Source organism: Trachurus trachurus (assembly GCF_905171665.1).
Source record: "Trachurus trachurus genome assembly, chromosome: 14".
Classification (NCBI taxonomy): domain Eukaryota; kingdom Metazoa; phylum Chordata; class Actinopteri; order Carangiformes; family Carangidae; genus Trachurus; species Trachurus trachurus.
In genome coordinates this window covers 28,287,922-28,310,024 of record NC_139903.1, presented here as the reverse complement: position 1 = coordinate 28,310,024, position 22,103 = coordinate 28,287,922, and the positions used below count along the sequence as shown (strand labels likewise).

At 42.6% G+C, this 22,103-nt stretch overlaps 1 protein-coding gene across 2 annotated transcripts in view; it reads right to left on the bottom strand.

Moving 5' to 3' along the window:
- arhgap32b (Rho GTPase activating protein 32b) overlaps positions 1 to 20,929 on the bottom strand; it is a 47,951-nt gene extending 27,022 nt beyond the window's left edge. Inside the window, exons 1-6 of one of the 2 annotated variants that reach the window (XM_083987138.1) lie at positions 20,899 to 20,929; positions 19,031 to 19,123; positions 17,515 to 17,637; positions 16,118 to 16,195; positions 12,314 to 12,395; positions 7,420 to 7,494 (exon numbers count right to left, since the gene is read on the bottom strand). In XM_083987138.1, coding sequence (XP_083843264.1) covers positions 7,420 to 7,494; positions 12,314 to 12,395; positions 16,118 to 16,195; positions 17,515 to 17,637; positions 19,031 to 19,111 — 439 coding nt within the window. In that variant the 5' untranslated portion in view covers positions 19,112 to 19,123; positions 20,899 to 20,929. Of the gene's footprint in view, positions 1 to 7,419; positions 7,495 to 10,021; positions 10,121 to 12,313; positions 12,396 to 16,117; positions 16,196 to 17,514; positions 17,638 to 19,030; positions 19,124 to 20,898 lie in introns of those variants that run through there. The other variant, XM_083987139.1, reaches the window with a different exon arrangement.
- Between the last annotated feature and the right edge of the window lie 1,174 nt (positions 20,930 to 22,103).

Below are 22,103 nucleotides of genomic sequence, written 5' to 3'. Positions count from 1 at the left end.
CCACGTAGGAATCCTCCTCACACAGTCCACGGCTAATGAAACCCGATCCGTGCAGCACAGGGTTAACTCTTCACTGTGTCCACACACACACACATACACAACAACACACTACAGTTAATTAACGAGTGGCTACTAATTAAATATCAACTCCACACAGTTTGAACCAACTGGTTTCTTACCTTGGCTCCATACCGCCGGACCGACCCTCAGGTTTTATGACACGAGTTCAAAAAGAAAAGTCCAAAGTGCAACTGTCCCACTTTCGCCGTGTCAGTCTTTGAGCGGTGACACCTGAACTAAAGACAACAAAAACCAGCGGAGAAAGTTGACGTGAAGCAGCGACGTCTCCTCCGGCGGCTGTGGCTGAAGTGTGAGGTCTGGACTCGAGCAGGGGATCAGTGGAGCAGCGGTGGCCTCCCTCCCTCCCTCTTTCTCTCTCTGCTCTGTCAGCCTCTCTCTCCGCGAGGGAGCTCCGCTTCCACCGATTGGTCCGCTGCCAGCCCCGTGCTGCGTTCACGAGCTCCCGGAAATATAAAAGCGCATCCGCGAAGGGGCGGCGGGGCGCTGATAAAGCTAATTATCGTGTGATAAGCGAGTACGAAGGAGTGAGTATAGGCCCGAGCTACAACGTTTAGTTGAACTGTAACTAAATAAATACTTAATGATTCCTGGAAAACACGGAAATAATAATAAATAGCCTACGAACCGACCACATTAGCCGCTACTGTGTGCGGCCAACTTCTTCCATCAGATGACAGACTGAAACACAGCTGCTTCGTGCTGGAGTATTAGGAAGAGATGATTCATTATGTTTCAACTTCACAGTGAACCCCTGCTTCCTATTACTGGCTCATCCATGTGCTACATTTCAACATTTCCGATGGCATTTGAAGGAGGCAAAGGAATTAAAAAGCCAAGATCCAAACTGGTGGTTTAACAGTGGAAAATGCTCTTTTTGATTACACACACACGCGTACCAAGTGCACAAACACACACACACACACACACGCTCCTAACAAGCAGCATATGACATACTATAGGATCAACGGCCCAGCGTTGATTTCTACTTCTCCCCTACAGGGCCCCTCGGCGCCCTGAAGACATGATCTTATTATTTCTTTAAGTAGATCCGTCCCCATGCTGACACGCCGAGTCAAAATAAAGTCAAACTAATTTGTTGTTGATCCAAAATCACAAGACTGCAGTCCAACTCTTCAGCTGCATGAGATCTCATCAACCTGACAAGCCATAAAGAACTTGGCTGAAAACCCTGCTGTGTATATCCTTCTTTATGTTCTTTAATCCCCTGCAGTTCAGAAGGAAACACTGTATATATATATATTTATTATCAAATGACACCTGAAGAATGCTGCGTCTGACTTCTATGTACTAAGATGACTGAGTTACTGACAGTTCATCCAAACTGTAATTCTTCCTTTAAACCTCCCACACATTAATGATGAGTTTGAGGCCCATTGAAATAAAGTTATGCAACATGTCAAGCAGTCAAAGCTGCAGTTTACGTCCATTGTTGGTCCAGACCCATGTGTGGAAGGTTCTGGAGGAATGTAATAAAAGGTATTATGTGTAAGGGGAAGTTATATTGAAAGAAGCTAAGGCAGATTCAAATTCCTTGTACAGTATGTGTCCTTCGGCAATGAATCTCATTCTGATAAAAGCAAGTTGTGGCTGTGATAACAGACAATACCTCAAATATGCTGCTGCAGAAACGCAGGAGGGGTTGAATGAATATGCTGCACACAGTACTTTTTATCTGTTTGAAAATGTAAAATATTTTGAAACTTTGTTATAATATAATTAAATCAGACTGTGGCAGAAGACTCACACAGTCATTTTTTGCAGATTCAAATTTTCCTGATAATTCTTCTGTATTTTCACTGAGGAGGTCTCTAATGCAGGACGTCTTCCTGTAGTCCCCCTAGTGTTTTCCACCCATCCATTGTCTATGATGTTTATCCATGCAGGGTCGTGGGGGTCTGGAGCCAATCACAGCGAGGATGGTGTATACTGTGGACAACTCACCACTAGTCTATCACATGTCTATGGGCTGTGAAAGGAAGCCAGCCAGAGGGAGAACATGCAAACTGCCCTGAGTATGATGTACCATTAACTGGTTCTTTTACTCAAGTAAAGGATCTGAAGTCTTCTCCTGCTCTAAATGCCTGAGGTATCTGCACCGACTGTGAGCAGTGAGGAACATTACAGAGAAAGACAAAGTGAATTCAACTCGTGTTTGTTCTGTGCAGCAAAGCTCACACTGTCTGTCCTACACCAAGACCAGAGACACAAGGTGAGACGATAACATCTGAGGCAGAGCGAAGCCAGCAGTATCGCTATCTAATCCCTGAACCAATCACGTGTGAGATCTGTAATATCCAGCGTGAGGCTGAGTAAACAAGGCCCTTCTCTCTTTAAATACATTTGTCTGTTCATCGAATGAGTTCAGCATCAGCGGCTGACACTGACACAGTGGAGCAGGTTGCCTGTAGGAGAGGCACAGCACCGGGCCAGCAGCCTATACACAGGAAACAGTGATGTCATACAGCATGACAGGATAAGAGCTTATGTTAGATTAATTTATCTTACAGCTGCTGTTTTGCATGGATGTGAATGAGCTCTTTTCACTGCTGGGATCTAGACACACTGATGAATTATGTTTCAGAGTGGTAAAAGCAAGGCTGTGAATTTGAATTCCTACCTGCTAGTTAAAACGTCTGTGACAAAACATCACAGTCCACATTCACCGAGCACCTTCAGGCTAAAAGTAGCTCCTCACTTGCCAATTTAGGGAAAAAAAAAAAAAAACTAAATTCAGGGCTCGTCTGACAGCAAAAGTGAAAGTAGCGACTAAATCTGTGAGAGAAGCTAAAGAAGGAGCGGAGACGACTCCTCACTTACTAAGACCAATCACAGAGTCGTAAAGGAGCTGCTGTCATTCCACGCTGCGATGTGTTGGAAACCTCGCATGATGAATTACTGAAAAGATCCGACTCAGCTGCGAGGGAACGGTGATTGTTGTGGAGTTTGTGAGTGAAGCAGAAACATCTGTCACCGACTGAAGCAGCCCAGTCGGTGCTACAGTACAGAGGAATAAAGCAGCTTCATGGCTGCAGTGATCTACCAGGTGTGATCGCTGCTTTAGGTGGAACACATGGTGTTCAAGATGGAGAAAACACACTCACACACAGGTTGTGTTTGATGCTGCATGTACAGATGTAGACACTGTTGCAAAGTGTCCAGGATCTACACATGATTCATGGATGTTAATAAAGAGGTTCCTGATGCAGCTGTTTGAACGGATCATGTAACCGCTGGTTGACACTTGGTGGGGGTCTACTCACACCTTAAAGATCCCATATTATACTCTTTTTACTCAATTTCACTCAGCTGTCAGACGTCCAACTAAACTGTATTTGAAATATATTGCCCCAAACTGATCCGTGGTCCTGAATCTCGGCTGTCTAAAAGTTGCTCAAATGAGCTCTACTGAGAACAAGCTGTTTCTGTGCCTGCACCTTTAAGTAACATGGTTACTGTACACGGCAAAGATTATTACCACTTTATGACTTAAAATTGGTTGGTATTTCATCAATTTAGCTCAGGAGTTTCTTGCTGTGCACTGCAGCCTTAGAAATAGACGTGGTAGGCGTTTTATTGCGCTGAGGGGCCGGCCTCACTCCCGTCGTGACATCACCACAGGAGCTGAGTCTGAACAGCCTGTATGACCACCGTTTTACCAGTCGGTGGGCTGCAGAGTCGATGCACGACACGTTTGCTTTCCTCATTCTAGGAGTTGATAGGCTCAGTCATCTGTTTTTCATAATATGGGACCTTTAAAGGTACATTGTGTAGGAATTCCTCCCATCTAGCGTTGCGGTTGTATATCGCAAGCAACTCAATCGTATTTTTCATGCTGCATTCACGTGAAATTGGGCAGACGGCAGACGGACGACAGCCGCTGCACGTAACGGCATAAACAAGCCTCTATGTAAACAAGTGGTCCGTCAGCATGAGGCAAAACAATACACGTGACGTGACAATATGTTGTCATGGCGATGTTGTATTGTTTACCTGACCCACGGCTTTCTCTGGACTTCTGTGACTAAAATGACATCTGGTTTGTTAGCGACGGCCGTCTGCCCGACTGCAGGTGAATGCAGCATCAGTGTAACGCTCCATTCCTCCTCACTGCGTTACCGCGGTGACTTTTCACAGACGCCACCTCCACCTGAGCCGACAGCTCCGGTGTCTCCGCTGAGTTTCCGTGGTTTCCTACCGTCACGCTGCCACTGAACGTAAAAACATGGCGACACCACATGGCAGCCAGCACCGAGCTTACCCGCTCCATGTAGATATGAATGATATGAACGGCTCATTCAGAGCTGAAAGGAACACTTCAGTTTGTTGATGGGGGGGATTACTGATTAATGGAAAAAACGAAAAACTAAAATTTTACACACTGGACCTTTAACCCACAGCTGGGAGCACAGTTTCATTACAAAATGTACAGATACACACACCATAGCCTACAACTAATGAGTTTTTAGGTTCAGTTGGATGAGTTTTTTATCCTTGTTTGTCTCTCAGTATTTTTCATTATTACTGTGGGATGTTACCAAGCGTCTTCACTGGCACAGACCGATCCTGCATTAACCAATCACTGTGGCTTCTACAAGAGAGTCACACTCATACTTTTCATTCTTGCAGCTTTGTGAAGAGGACTGAGGACAAAACTTTCAGCTCCAAACTTTAAATACAAGAGGCTTGGTTGACTGTCAGTGGTCAGATGAAATAGGGGCTGTTAAGTTAAGAACTCCAAGTTGCGAAAACACTGACGCTGTGGGTCAAAATAACGACACAATATGAGGGCAGCGCACAATTATCTCTCTGTTTCACACGCTCACTCTGTTTATGACATGGTTGTTAGTAAGTAATCCAACCCCCCCCCCCCACCTCCACCACCACCACCACCACCCCAAACAAAGGTGTGGTCCACAACAACAGCCTGTTATTGAACCCCCCAGAGCAACAACACACTATATAAGGGGCCTCATTCAGTTTCACAGCACCAGGAAATGACTGAGGAGCCTGAAGAACAGGAGGACAAATCTCACTCTGTCTCACACATTCTCTCCCTCACATAACCAGCTGTCTTGGCTTATATGTGCTCACAGCTGCCCAGATCTCTGGTCCCCAGACATGACGAGAGCCTGCACTGAGGTGGGGAGGAGAGGGGTAGAGGGGGGGGGGCTCTACATCTGGGTCAGCAACTGGTAGGTCTGCTGGGCCGTCTGGGGAGGAAAGACTGCTCTTATTCAAAGATCACAGGTTTTTGTTTTCAAACTGATGTTGACGAGCGTTTTTCCAGAGAGGAGAGGACACGAGTGCATAGATCAAAAGGACTGATCACCGATTTCTTTCTTTCTTTTCTTTTTTTTTTTAGGGGGGCACTGCAGCATGTAACTGCCGTGGTTTTACTGGGCAGCAGCAAAGGTTACAGTGGTGAGCAGAGGGGATCTGAGCGGAGCGGCGATATATATTTTCACAGAGCCCGTGCAGCTCCCTGCAGGAATGTGCTCTTTCAGTCGCCATGGAGAGGGGAGACAGATTCTTACTGTTGCGGGACAAAGCTTAACGCTGAATGGATGGGTTTACAGGCCCCCTCATTGTAAAAGGATTAAATAAATCAAGGCCGGTCCAGACCTAGCACCACACAGCACCCCCGCCGCGGCCTTTCAGCTCCGACCAAACGCACACACACACACACACACACACACAAACACAACTGGTCCTCATCTCGACCGGGGGCTGAAGGGATATTGTTCCTCACCACTCCCACAACTTTTTGCATACTTCAAATCTGACACATCTCCATAACACAACAGCATGATAAGAAGGATATTCTAGTAAAAACTAGAATTACCACATCGCTGCTTATCCATTCATATAAACCTGAACCAACGGGTTTAAAAGACTTTTCTTTGGCCTTTTAAACGTCATCAGTGAACGTTCTTATCACATTTAAAGACATTTCCTTGAGGTGTAACAGAGACGTTGTGTTTACAAGGCCAACATTGTGTTTTGTGAGGTCTGCATGACCTTGACCTTTAACCTTTGACCACCAACACCTCATCTATTCATCCTGAGTCCTGGTGAATGTTTGAGCCACATATTTAAAGAGCTCTCTGGAGGTGTTATGGAGACATCAGGGAAGCGGAGAACAACGCTCTCCAGTTGTGACCGTCCCCAGTGCGGAGGAATGAGAAATATATTAAAGGGATAGTTCAACATTTTGGAAAATTCGCATATCACCATAATCCCTATAGTCATAGCAGTAGGTTCATCACCTTTAATTATTGGTGAATGTTGTTTTGAGATCAGCGGGGCAGAGACGTGAGCTGCTTAGCGAACACAATGGAGGTGAATGGTACCGGTCCCCTGTCCCTCATCAATCTAATCAAATACACAATCCAACAACTCCAAAATGCTCTTGTTGACAAGTTGTGACCTGCACATTCACCACGCTTTGAAATAATCACGTATAATTATGAGACACAGTTGTTTTCAAGGCAAATAGCCGGAACTACATTCCAGGCACGGATGCTGGGCGGAGTGATTTCAAAAGCGCAAGTAGTTCTGAGTATTTGCTTCATGTGTTGTAATGTTGCATAATTATACACGATTATTTCATAGCGTGGTGAATGTGCAGGTCACAACTTGTCCATGAGAGCGTTTTGGAGTTGTTGGATTGTGTATTTGATGAGTCTGATGAGGAAAAGGCGAAAGTACCATTCACCTCCATTGTGTTCACTGAGCAGCTCACGTCTCTGCCCCGCGGATCTCAAAACAACATGCACCGGTAATTAAAGGTAATGAACCTACTGCTATGACTATATGGATTATGGCAACAGGCGAATTTGCCAAAATGTTGAACTATCCCTTTAAGAGGCAAATTTAAAGGAAATATGATCATTATTTACATCAAACAGACATTTTCTCATTAGATTCAATAGAGACACACAAACACACGCATGCACACACACAGGACAAAGACCTACTCTCATATTGCTCTGTCATAATACTGGATTATTACTGCACAACCAGATGTGTGTGTAGTCTGACTGAGAGTGGAGATTAGTGTGTTAAAGGTCACAGACAGGACAGTTCACTCAGTGCACCAGGAAATCTTCACGTGAGGAGCGAAGCCGGAACCGAAGCTTCACTCCAGCTGTGACAAAACTGTGACAGACACACAGACGAGTCATGTTAGAGGCCACACAGTGCAAACACATCACTCGGTGTGGTGGGGGGGTGTGGGGTTACTTTGTGGTTAAAGGGAGGATGGGAAGGGGAGGGGGGGGGGGGGTTGCGACACACTGAGGGGGGGCTTTTGTCTACCTGAACTTAGGCTGTAGTGGTTTAGCGGGTCGGCCACCCATGCACTGTCCTGTATTACATTCTCCATCTCCAAGTCTGCATGCGGCCCGATGGACAGATGGACCAATAGACAGATGGATGGATGGATGGATGGATGGAGACATAAGAGAATCAGCAGAGGGAGAGAAGCACTTCAAGTTAGAGAACAGATCAACTGTGTACTGGGCCTGAGAGCTTTGCAAATCAACTGTTATGTGAGACAGATTAAGTATGTGGAAATGAAACATTCATCAGTAAATCAGAGAAATTCTCTTTTTTTATGTTTGTTTTTACTTTTCTGTTATAATCCTTAAGATTTTAAAACCTTATCTTTCTTTCTATTTATCATCCATGTTGACATTGTCATCCAGTGACGTGTCCAGTCTGTGGGGGAGTTTTCATTGTCAGCAGCAGACTGAGTTGTTCCCAGCTGATGTAAGCACCAGGGACTGACAGGAAGCGATGCAGCCTTTAATCCACTGTTACTGATTCTAACGTCCTCTCACTGACATCAGCCTCGCTGTTTACCCTTCACTCTCCAACACTGGCTCAGAGCTGCATGAGGTTACTTCCTATAACTCCCTAAGAACTTTTTCTCTTTTCCCAGTGCTGCTCTCGGTGGGAACTGTTGGGTCTGTACTGTAGGTAATATCATAAAGACAAGGTCTGGACCTGCTCTACTTGAAATGTGACCTGATATTACCTCTGTAATGAAGAGTTGCTATACAAATAACTTGAGCGTGATGCCATCGCTGCTAGCTCACATTGTCCGCTCTCATAGGCAAACGCAGGGTGGGTTAGTTCAAACTGTGGCTGCTCATCGAAAACACATCAACAAAACAAGAGAATGGACATTGTGAAGTAAGTTAAAGTGATGGTGTAAGCAGGAGCAGCCACAGTGAGCTGTATAAAGTTATCAGTTATTATCTGATAACACCTGTTGCTCCTACTGACAAATAAACTCCCGAGGGCGGTTTGCTGCCCTCGGAATTCTGGGAACTATGGAGTTAAATCACGTTCGTTATTAGCAGCAGACATTTGGTGTCACCGGTGTCTAATATTGATATTTATTTATATTGAGATACTATTTCTCATAAATAATTTCTCATATAAAATCTGTGTATGTGAGTCACAGTACAGTAACAACTTTGTAATCAATGGTACTATATGCACATGGGAGCAGATTAAACTTCATATCAAGGCCCCAAGTGCATATATTGATACTCCAATCTGTGAAAATCATGCTTTCATACCTGGTCTAAATGATTGCTTTCTCTGCTTGGAAACAGAAAGGCATTCATAACATAAATTATTTGTATAAGGGGGGAAATTTTGCCTCGTTTACACAGCTACAAGCCAAATATGGAATATCTGCCTTGGTTTTTTTCAGGTTTTTAAAGATTTGAGATTTTGTTAAATGTACCAAACTTTGAAGTTTTGAATAAACATAATGTTTTAGAGACTATTAATGGTCTTGACCTGGGCATTTGTGGGGCAATCTCCGTTTTCTATCGAATGCTTCATGATGGAGCTACAGTGAATTCAGAAATGTATTTAAAAAAAGAAGACGAGTTGAATATAGAAATAACTGATGAAATTTGGGAAGAATGTCTATGAAACGTACAAAACTGAGATTCTACAATGAAGATAGAGGGGATAAGTTTGATAAAACATGGGACCAGTACTGAATTACCTTAAAGATGTGAGCCCATAGACACTGGCTATTGTACAAAATCATACTCTTGTTTGCACTGTGAGGTTTTGTACATGTCTACCAACTTATTTACCGTATTTTATTATCATTATTTTCTGCACTCATATTCTGTTTATAGTAGATACTCATTTTATGACCATATCGTTGTAACGCTTGATGTACTGTGTTCTTTCCTTTTTTCTGTCTTTTTCTTCTCTTCTCTTTTTCCTCTACTTATTTTCTCTCTCTTTTTTCCTTTATTTTATATAATTTTTCATTTTTTTCTACATTGAAAATCAATAAACATATTTCTAAAAAAAAAAAAATCAGTGTATGTCTATGTGCGTATACAAGTTAGAAATGTAATTGATATAATTGGTTAATAACCAGGAAGCTATAAATTGAAGGTGGTATTGTAATCGGGGGGTGGGATTAAATAAATTTGTACTTCTTCCCATTCCTTTCAAATATGTACAGTAATATATTTATATTCACCTATTGCTGCTTTCTTTTCATGGTCCTTTTCTTCATTGTAAAAAAAAAGAGGGAATATCCGCACACTGGATTAAAGCTCCCATTTATTGGATGCTTGCTTGCAACGTTTCGACCAGATGTGGTCTTCCTCAGGCGACTAGAGAAATCCTATGACTATCCAGCACCTGGATGTGTGCACAACTACCCTGTTTTTCTGCCTTTTCTTCATTGTCACATATTGCAATAAAGCTAAACTGAACTGAACCAGATCAATTTAGATTAAAATCATAAGGATTATAACTTCAGCAGTTAACTCTGATGTAGTAATTGTGATATGTGTGTGTGTGTGTGTGTGTGGCTGAGTGAGGCTGGGGTGAGTGGACGGTGGGTGGATGAAGTGTGTATACCAACACGCACAGGGTGGGAAGAGACTCCAAGAAGCAGGCTGCAGGCCAGAGCAGGGGGAGGCTGAGGCAGAGGAGTCACAGTCAAAATGCAAACAAATCAAAGACACATGCTTAACACAACTGTACCACGTCCCTGCACAGTTGAGACAACAACATGTTAGAGAGATAACACTCAGGCAGCGGAGAACAAAGCGGTGCAGGTCTGACACGGGGAGACACAGGCGGTGACAGCTCCACATTCACTCAGTTCTTCACTGATCATGAACCGGAACCAGGGTCTGTTCATTTTTAGAGTTAACATGACAGCTCACAGGGAATCTGTGGTTAACAAATAAAGACACGTGCAAAACAAGAAAAAAGAAAAAAAAAGCAGTAAGACATTGCTGAAGAGCAGGGGAGGGGGGCAGGCAGATTAAGTCAAGCCTTCAGCAGTGGTGTGTGTTGTGTGTGCACTGAGCAAAGATGCATGTCTGATCGGTCACACAGGCCCAAGAAATGTGGATTTGGTGGAACCGCTGGTTTTTTTCCCTCCTCACGAATTCCAGATTCCACAGTTTGTGCTGTGCTTTGGAAACCCGGCTCCAGTGGGACAGTGGGGACAGCGGGGACACAGTCAGTCAGTCAGTCAGTAGTAGAGTGGACGCTGTGACGTGGCTTCATACTAGACGCTAAGGTGTGATCAGAAAGACTACACTGCAAGCACAATTATTTGGCAGGTCAGTATTTTGATCATTTTTATACATATTTTTCATCTTCAATCTGTATAAAATGTTTGGAAAATGTGTCTTCAGAATTTACTTGGCCCAGTTTTGATGTTTCATCCTATGAGTCTTGTTCAGTGGTGGTCGTGTTTCATCCTTCCTCACCATGGCGATGTGTCTGAGCACTGAACACCTCGTACTTCTGGACACTCAGTTCTGGAATATGGCGGTTATAAGTCCCTGGCAGCTTCACATTTAATTCTTTTCAGTCTTTAGCCGTTTTTGCGTCTTTTTTCTCCACACATTTCTTGCGACCCTTTTGTCTACTGTATGTGCAGCAAAACATTTGACTTTTCGGAAAACACGCCCCAATAATTGAGCTACTTTTAAGAGCGTTGCATCCATCTGAAAGGCATTTTACAACTTTTGACTTTTCAGAGTCTGTTAAATCTCTTTTTTTGACCCATTTTGTCTGAGGTAAAGAAGTTGCCTAATAATTATGCACACCTTAAAGGGATAGTTCAACATTTTGCCACTGCAGTTTTTCGGCAAGCAGTCTCGCTTCGAAAACAACTCTGTCTCGTAACGTTCCCTTATTATCTCATAGCGTGGTGAATGTGCAGGTCACAACTGCTTAAAGCTATAATCTGGTACAGCGCATCAAATGGCAACATTTATGTTTGAACTGTACACTGTCCCTTTTAAAAAAATTAAAATTGAATTGAAGCGAGTTGTTGGATTGTGTATTTGATGAGTTTGATGAGGGAAACCAAGAAATCCCATTAGCCTCCGTAGCGTAGCTCTAAGTAGCTCGCGGCTCTGGTCCACCGTTCTAAAAACAGCTTGCACCGACAATTACAGGTAACGAACCTACTGCTATGACTATAGGGATTATGGCAATGGGCCAATTTGCCAAAATGTTGAACTATCCCTTTAATATAAGGTGTTGATCACTTTGGCCACACCCTCCCTCAATACACATCACCTCATTATGCTTAAATCCAACAAACATTCAAGTTTATATAGGCTGAAGTTGAAAAATATGTATAAAAATGATAATAAGGTCGCAATACTCACTTTCCTAATAATTGTGCAAACAGTGTAAGGACCTGATGTGTGCGATCGAGTGTGTGGCACCGCACAGCGTTGGAGCTCTGTCTCTGATTCCCTGGATGACCTCATGTGTTTGTCTCTGGCACTCGGAAGCAAACTCAAGAGCTTATCAGTCAGCTCAGGTCTGGATGTCTGTAGATTAGCTACTTATTTGCAGTCGATTTGCATAGTGCTGAGTCAACATCAAACAGTTAGCTATGCAACTCCTAGAGATGATGTGTTCAAACGCTGTGGAAGTTCCACTACATGTGTGTACTGGTGACTCAACAGACCTCTGACATGAACTCAGGACAAAACAAATGTATAACTCATCTGCATTTCACTCAGTCAAATATTCAGTTAATGATGCAGGGGTATTATACTGGAAATCCATTACACACACACACACTCACACACACCATTCACATCCTGAAAGTGCAGCTATCATTGATGACTTCCTGTGAAGATTCAAAGAGGAGGAGGAGGAGGAGGAAGAGGAGGAGGAGTACCTGGTTTTGGCACGGAGTTGGTCATGGACTGTGGCACTTTATCGTTAATGAGCTCCACACACTCACTGGGAAAGAAGCCGACCTGGACAGGAAGAAGCAGAGACGGCAGGTGAGGAGGGGGGGGCGTCGCCATGTTTAAATAGGAAACTGACACAGTAACTGTTATATAATAGCACCGTCACAGCACGTGGGACTTGGTTTGGTTTACTAATCAGATGGTGTGGACATGTGTGTGTGTGTGGCTCCTCCAACAGTAAGTCATCTGGAAATGTCAACTTGTAACGGTGGCCCTGAGAGGTCAGCGCAGTGCAAGTCATGAAAAAAAAATATGCAAATAGACAGACGCAGTGCAAATACGATAGTGACAACACAGCACAAGTGTTTCCAGGGGAACAATAAAAAGTGATGAAGCGGCTGGAGCTGGTTGGTTAATGCCCTGTGGTGACATCTGCAGCTGGAAAGCACTGAATAATAAGTCTGTCCCAACGAGTTCATCAAGAGGGAGAGAGGGAGTATGATATGGCACAAAGGGCCGGGGGTTGGACCACAAACAGCCCCCACCCATACCACACATGCTTGTGTCCACTGGAAACACTTGTGTGTTGTAGGACTGAGTTTGCAGCATGTTGGTCTGTTTGCATGGGTTTTCTTCACAGTGCATTCAGCTCTCATTATATTTTTATGATCTATTTCATTATTATTTTACATCCACCTTTTTACTGACAGTTTTTTTTTCTTTTCTTTTTTTTTTGGGGGGGGGGGGCTTTAATTGACAGAGTTATATAGTGGAGAGAGACTGTGAGAATGATACGAGGTACAGATCAGCACAGTCAGGAATCAATCCGGCGATCACTGCATTGGGCATTGCCAACATGGGCGGTGCTCTTAACCACTCGACCACTGAACACCCAATGAATTCTGTCTCTTTGCTTGGGCCTCATATAAATGTTTTTTTCCCACAGTATATTTATTTGAGTTTCAAGCAGCATAGCAAAAAGAAATATAGTCTTTGACATTCCTGCAACATGTCATACAACATATTAGCTGCCTTAGTATGTTCAGAACACAACACAACATAAAGAACACAAAACATCATGCTTCTCTTATTAAACAGATGATACACGCCACTTAATGGAGTCTTATCGAATGATACAATGAAAAACTACAGGTATCTGAAAGAAAAACAGAAAAGAAAAAGGACAATAATAAAAATAAGAGATATTAATAATCACCATCTTGGAAACTGCTATATCCACAGCAATTAGTCATTAGCCATGTTTCCATCCAAAGTGATACGAATTACTGGGAAATGCGCATTAAAAGAAATTCGAATCATGTGTGTTTCCATCTACGGACTTTGCAGGTGTGTGTGTGTGTTTGTTGCTGCAGATGACAGCCATGTGTCTGGGCTGCAGACCGACACACACAGAGAGAGAGAGAGTCTCTCTGAGGGAGAAGCTGTGTGAGTCCAGAGGAGGGCGGTGGTCTCCAGTCTGAAAGCTAACGCTGTCATCAGTCAGTCAGTAGCCAGCAGCTGCCCTGCTGCCATGAGGCTGGACCACAGGAAACACACACTCTGGTGTTTGAGTGGAACTACTGGACTCTCTGCAGTGAAGCTTAGGTTTCGTTGTTTGTTCGACAACAGTTTAGAAGTGTATGGATTTACTGAGCTGCTGCTACTCCCATGATGCCTCACACCTCAGTACCTGTACACAAAATGACAGAGGCCTGACAGGACTGACTGTTTTTTTTTTTTTTTTTAGAACAGAGCAGGGTTATTATAATTTACTAAAACTAAACATCAGTTTTCGTTTTCTTAGAGATGTCTAAACAGGTAGATAAGAGTGAATGCAATGTGATGAGGACTGATGGGAACATTTATGGGATGCAACTAAAAGGGAAAAATCTGAAAAACTAAAACCAAGACTAAAACTAAATAAAAACTGGTCAATTCCAAAACTAAAACTGATTTATCATTGTTGAACTAACTGAAACTAAACTGAAATAAAAAAGCAAACTGAGGCAACACTTTATAGTAAGTGCAAACTATTAAGCATTAATAAATACTGAATTCTTCATTTATAACACATGAATACTCGTTAGTATGTAGTTTATAAGTACCGTTAGTGCTTAAAGCAGAAGTAAGTGGAATGTTTGTGTTAATATAAGTCTTAAATAGTTCTATCTTCCGACAGCAATCACTTATATAGAGTGTTTGGTCTGAAACACGGGTCTCTCAGTCCCTCTGCTCTGCTGTAAGCCGAGGAGAAAACTTTCCTTGTATCCTACAACCTTTATCCAATGAGGAGAGAGAACGGCATGAAGGGGCGGTCCTCTCTGTGTGTGCAGCCAAGGGATGCACGTGAATGTGGTGACGTAGGGACGAGGGTGGGGACTGCTAACTCCATCTGCTGACAAGAAGTTAGCCAAAACCACCGGATCGCTTACTTCTGCTTTAACTAATGCTTATAGTGTGTATTTATTATTAAGTGTTACCCAAACTGAAAAACTCAATCAAAATAAAAACTGATGCAAATGTTAAAACTATAATAATCTTGGAACAGAGTGGCTCATGACTCAGGGTGGATGTGTGAACTACAGAGTGTGATTGTGAGCGATGCAGGGTGGATCGGTCTAATCCCTGGTGGTCCTCTCTGGAGCCAGGGATGAACAACAACAACAACAACAACATGTTGATGTGAACTTCCTCTGTTTACCTCGTGATTGTAGTGATGGGGGATAAAAATAGTTGCAGCTGTGACTTCCTCACAGTGAGAGTGATAAGCCTCCGTGCTCCACGCTGGCGTCTGATAGGCTTTAAAAGCATTCGTCTGTTTCTCTAACCGGACTCTGTGGCTCCGGTTTCACCGTCTCCCGGGTTCCCTCAACAACACGGCCCGCTACCGCTACTGCTACTGCGGCCCCCTGTTGTTTTAATGCAGCGCTGTTGACGGCCTCAGTGCCCACTCACTACATCTGCTTCCTGCTGTTTCCATCAGATTTATTTGTGTGTGTTTCACCTTCTAACGTGACTAATGCAGGAGATGAATTCACAGTTTTCTACGATTTTTCAGTCAGAGGTGAAATAGACAAATACAAATCCCCCTGATGTCCCTGAACAGCACGTTTCACTGTGTATTACAGGATGGGACTGAGAACCAGCTGGGAACATAAATCAGTTCAGTATTACAGGAGAGGAAACACACACACACCCTGTAATCTGCTCAGAAGCTGAACATGAGACATGATTTGTAAACTTGATTGGTCTTTTAGCAAAGATAAGGAGTGTTTGAGAAGAACTTCAGAGAGCAGCGCTCTGTCCCTTTCCTTAAAGGGATAGTTCACCCAAAATTGAAATTTCTGAGTTACAGGGGGTCTCGGCGTAGCAGTGCATGTCCATATAACGGTTGCAAATGGATACCAACTGTCTTCGTAACAAAAAGACACACCAAAAAACATCCAAATACCTCCATGCTGCTCGTATGTAATGTCCGTCTTGTATTGAAGCCCCGAAATGCGAAATTGTTCCAAAAAAAATTAAATACGTCTATATTTAAAGGTTCTTTGTAGCGGAAGCTTCTCTTCCCGGTTCGTCAAATTTGGACGAACCGGGAAGAGGACGGACCCTGGTTCGACATGAGGGTGAGTAGATAATGAGTGAAATTTCAATTTTGGGTGAACTATCCCTTTAAAGAAGCTCAGGTACGGCTCCATCCAAGGTTGAAAGCCAGGGGGAAAAGATGGAAGGACAACATATGTACAGATCTGTGTGTGTGTTTTGGCCTACGGCTGTAAAGTGTGTACCTGGAAGCCGTGCTTGCCCCTCCACCACGTGGTGTCTTCTTTAGGGGGCATGTCGATCACCGACACGATGTCGCCGACCTGCAGAGAGACACAGAGGAGGAAGACACAGGAGGTTAAGATGAGTCTGATCTGTCTGTTACCTGCTGTTGATAGAAGAAGAGTGAGGATTTAACCTCCGACTGCAGCAGAAGCTCAGGAGTTAGACGTTAACTGTCATGTGCGCAGACGTTTAAAACCGTGCAATGAAATCCTGACTTGAAGGGCTTCCCTTCACGTTACAAAAAGATCACTAAGAAAACAGGATAAAGAGATGAATAACAGAGACTAAGAAGACAGTGAAGTAAAAACAATAAAACCTGAGTGTAGAGATAAAGTGCACAGTGTGTGCGTGCATGTTGGAACAGTCAGTAAAGTGTGTGGCTGCATGGACAGTGTGTTTGTGTTTGTGTGAGTTGATATGGTTCAGGAGTCTAATGGCTTGTAGGAGAGAAAGTGTTTGTTGGTCCTGTGGTGTGTGAAGCTCCTCCCAGAGGGAAGCAGAGTGGACGGGGTGTGCTGAGGGTGTGTATTGTCTTTGGGGCTGAAGACACACACAGACCCTCCTGATGACCCTGCTGGTAGTGTTGTAGTACTTCAAACCGGTCTTGAGACCACATTTTCAAGGTCTTGGTCTTGTCTCTGTCTCAAATGAGCTGGACTCAGCTGCAGTGATGTCTTTTTTTTTTTTAATTGCAAATGTCTCTGTCACTCACTCACTTTGGTTTATCTTTGTCCATAAGTTTCTTATGTGTTTTTGTTGTTTGTTGTTCCAGTTTGTGTCGATTGAACTGTAGTTTTATTGCATACAGTATACTGTTAAGCACTCTGTGTACATGTACTATGAAGGGTGCTATATGAATAAAAAAATACTTACCAGTACTCACTTATCTAATGTAATTCAATAACTTCAAGATAATTAAAATTGTTCTACTGAAGTATCTGCTTGTGTAACCGTCTGAAAACTTGGTTGTACCAGAGTCAACAGTGGGAGGAGACTTGTTCTTGTTCTTCTGTTCAGTCCAAACTTTGTTTACATTAAATATGGTTTAGATTTTATATAAAATTATCTTTTCTTTTGAGCTGAGGAGGAATAATGTAAATATCCAGCCACATGATTATTATGAGGTCTTGGTCTTGTCTCGGTCTCATTAGGTGGTCTTGACTACAACACTACCTGCTGGTAAAGTTCAGAGTCAGATGACTCACAGTGAACGAAATCACAGCTTTTTTTTTTTTTGCTCCAGCACGTTTTTGTCTCCTTTAGTGTTTGGTGAGAGCAGCAGAGGAAGTCTCTGTGAGGAGCTGCACTCATTCTCAGAGACAGACAGAGACAGACAGAGAGTTGATGATGTCGTCACCTCGAAGGACAGCTCATCTGAGGCCTGAGCGATGTAGCGCTTGATGACGTGGGCGGCGGCGATCGCTGGCACATTGATGGAGGACTCCTCATGGACCAACAGGTGGTTCCCCTTATTGTCAACCTGATACACAGACACACAAGACCTCACATCAGCCCGTCACACAAACAATCATGGGAGCACAGACATGAGTGTGAGTGACAGCAGTCATCCTAGTCTATGATGATATAATAAATGTTTGTAGGGATGCTGAGATGCAGCTCCCAAATAAAAACCTGGATCACACAGACCAACTGTGAATCTACAGTTGCACAAACATCACAGTTAAACCGCTGAACAACATGAGAGTTGATCTAAATGTGAGCCGGTCCCTGCGGTGTTTACACTGAGGGAGAAGGAGGCTCTCTTCACTCGTCTCCCGAAAACTCTCTTTCAACTCCACCTGCTTATTCAGGAGGATGAATTCATAAGAGGGAAAAGGGACTGCTGCCAACATCCACCGCAGGCTTCTGCTAATCCTACACTCATACAGTATTGTTGCTCCTATAAACCCTTATTCATCTTGAACAGCAGCAGCAGAGCAGTGTATGACTGAGAGCGTGATCTCTCTGTCGCTCTTTGACACTTATTTGTTGACCCAGTTCTGCTGTTTCCAATATGTCATCAGCATTTTTTAGACTTTTCACTTTTCAGCCTGACTGTGAGTGTGACAACACAACACAGCTCCTCCAGCTTCAGGCTGCAGCTCCTTCACCTCACACAGCCTGAGCAGCAGCTTCATGTGGTTCAAACCTCTCTGACGACTTTAAAGTGCTATAAGCTGTCAGATCCCCTCATTAAAGCTTCTTCTTAAAGGGATATTTCGACATTTTGGCAAATTTGCCTATTGCCATAATCCCTATGTTTTAGGAGTAGGTTCATTAGCTTTAATTGTTGGTGCAAGCTGTTTTTAGATCGGCGGGGCAGAGACGCGAGCTGCACGGTATTTCCACGTTTCTCTCATCAAACTAAATACACAATCCAACAACTCCAAAACACTCTGGTGGACAAGTTGTGACCTGCACATTCACCACACTATGAAATAATAACGTATGTAACATTACGACACATGAAGCAAATACTCAGAACTACTTTCGCATTTGAAATCACTCTGCCCAGCAGCCCTGTCTGGAATGTAGTTCCGGCTACGCATTTACCTCGAAAACAACTCTGTCTCGTAACGTTACATGATTATTTCATAGTGTGGTGAATGTGCAGGTCACAACTTGTCCACAAGAGCGTTTTGGAGTTTTTGATTGTGTATTTGATGAGTTTGATGAGGGACAGGCAAAAATACCATTAGCCTCTGTTGCGTTAGCTGAGCAGCTCATAACTCTGCCCTGCCGATCGGAAAACAGCTTGCACCGACAATTAAAGGTAAAACCTACTGCTATTACTATAGGGATTATTATAAATATCCCTTTAACAACTGGAATATATACGGAGGTGTCAGTGAGCAGACAGAGAGCAGCCGTACCTCCATCCATGTGAGGGCGGGCCCACAGTTGATCTTGTTGTCAGCGATGGCTGAGAGCCGGGAGAGGTAAGCTAACAACATCTGGGAAACTGACTGCAACACAAAAACAAAACACACACACACAGGTCAGTTGGACATACCTCACAGTTAGGATCAATAAATGATCATCATTATCATCCATTCAGTTCTATACTATACAGTTACTAAACATTTTATGAACTTCTTTTGATTTAAATTTAACAAACAGATTTTTACAGTGACAGTCAATAATATCCACACACAGTCTGTGGATATTGTTCCATGATCAGAAAAAAAATAAATCAAAAATCAATCACATTGTCACCCAAATAATTCTGCTAACATACAGAGTATATGAAGATGAAGTCAGCATAACAGATGTATGTCATATTCATACACACTCATCTAGACTCACATATTGATAAATGTAAACAGCTGGCAGGCAGCCTAGAAACCTACATATTTATTTTAAATCTGTTTGAAGAATAAATATATAGATTTGGAGCCAAGTGGTCAAATGTCTCTCTATTCTTAATGTTAATTTTGCAGTAATATATTCCATATATTAACACCTCTTTAACTCTATGTTTCCATGGTGACGTTGTGGGGGGCTGTGGTTTGAGCCTGGAGACTGTTATCATCAATGAAAAGAAGGACTCTTAAAAATGAAATCTTATTTTCATTACTATACATTTAAGTCCTAATCTTCTAGTACCAATGTAGTGAATATTAACTTTAACTGATGGTAATCTCCATTAAAAGGCTCTGGTTCCTGTCGCCATGTGTTCACTGAGGACAGAGGCAGATCATTATGCAGCTACAACAAACGTTTGAGGCTATTTTTTCTTTCTTTGTTGTTGTTTCTCCCAATTATTGATTTTACACTGTCATTTATTGTCTGTTGCTTTATGATCAATATTTGTATTCATAATTTGTGATTTTTTTCTCCCACACTCTGTTTCTGTTTAGCTACTATTTTTGCAGATTACATATTTGTTACACTTAATACATTTTATTGTTCTATACAGAGACTCTGTTCTACTGTTCCTGCTGTTAGCCCCCCTATGTGAGGGCCATGGGGTTGTTCTAGGTATTGGGGGAAAAAAGAAGAAAATGTATAATATGTTTAACCTCACTTCTCTGTATTCACTGTTGAAAGAAAAAAGGAAAAAAAAAATTATTAATAAAAAATAAAAGCTTTTGCCTTCATGTTAGACAGGAGGTTCCGTTTTATATAACATATAATATAATATAATATAATATAATATAATATAATATAATATATAACTGTGTTATTATGACAATGACAATAAAGTATCTAAGTCTAAGTAATAGCTTTTGCTAGCACACAGCTCTGACATGAACACTGCAGTGAGAAGAGGTGGTTGGAGGTAAACTATCTTCATCTGAACCTGAAGCCACATCACTGGAAATAAAACCCAGTCCTCCAACAAAGCTGTTGTGCTCAAAGTGTCCACACACACAATAGACCTGAGCCATAAACTGGTTCTACCGATTCGGTGTGACACCTCAGTCTGAGGCTGGAGGTTAAAGCCTCTTAAAGGCTGAGGGGGAAACAACTGGCTAAATATCAGATGGTGCGTTGTGTTCCCAGGAATACATTGTGCAGATCATATCAGATATCACAGTGCAGCGACTGGAGGAGTTTTTATCTGGACAACTGACACCTTGTTATTTTGCATTTTAAAGTGTGTAGGCAGCAGATGCTATCGTTCATTTAATTCGGGGGCCTGACTACACACTGGGGGGGTTCTCACTCTGCGTAAACAAAGCTGTGTGCGCGTGCTTGTGTTAGATATGTGTGTGTGTTTTTTCTTTCCAGAGCTCACCTCCGACTGATCGGTCAGACTTTCGAGTCGAGGCAGCTCAGGCAGCTGTGAGAAGCGTCGGTCGTAGATGCAGAGGTGCAGGTGTTTGTCCAGGACACGGAAATCCTCATAGCTGCGCTTCACAATCCAGCTGCGACCCTGCACAGAGATGAAGAGATACGAGATTGACCGGAGGGGAACAAGGACAGAGAGAGCTCACCGGTTGGTTCATTCCACTGGAGCAACACTGAAGCTCATGAAATGAAATGAAATTCACAGGTGCCTGGAAAATCCTACTTTTATTAAAATGTTCCATTCAGGAAGGATGTGACTGTTGTACCAAGACATAGAGGTTCATCTGAATAAAGTAGAATATGATAGAGGTCAGCAGTCTTCTCCATGATAGTGAACTATTTAAACTAAGGCTCAGGACAGGAAACCTTTGGAGTTAATCAGCTGATTAGAGTGTGACATCATTAGGTTACAATATTGAACTTAATTTAGCATTTTCATTAAATGTAAGCCATAATCATTACATTTAAAAGAAATAAAAACATGAAATATTTCAGCCTGTGTGTAATGAATCTACTTATAACATATGAGTTTCACTATTTGAATTGAACAACTGAAATAAATAAACTTTTCCATGATATTCTAATTTACTGAGATGCACCTGTATCTTAAAGGGATAGTTCAACATTTTGGCAAATTGGCCCATTGCCATAATCTCTATAGTTTTAGGAGTAGGTTTGTTACCTTTAATTGTCGTTGCAAGCTGTTTTTAGGAAACTGCTTGGCAAAAAACTGCCCTTGATAGTAACGCACATCAGCAATTTTGCATGAATTTACCTCGAAAACAACTGTGACTCGTAACGTTCCGTTATTATCTCATAGCGTGGTGAATGTGAAGGTCACAACTTGTCCACCAGAGCGTTTTGGAGTTGTTGGATTGTTTATTTGATGAGTTTGATGAGGGAAACCAAGAAATCCCATTAGCCTCTCTAGCGTACCGTTCTAAAAATAGCTTGCACCGACAATTAAAGGTAACGAACCTACTTCTAAAACTATAGGGATTATGGCAATGGACCAATTTGCCAAAATGTTGAAATATCCCTTTAACGACCAAATCTCATACATCCCAACTATAAAATCTATTATTATAACAACCAATAAGAACACAACAGTTTCTCCACATACAACATATTCCTCACAGACACACATATCTG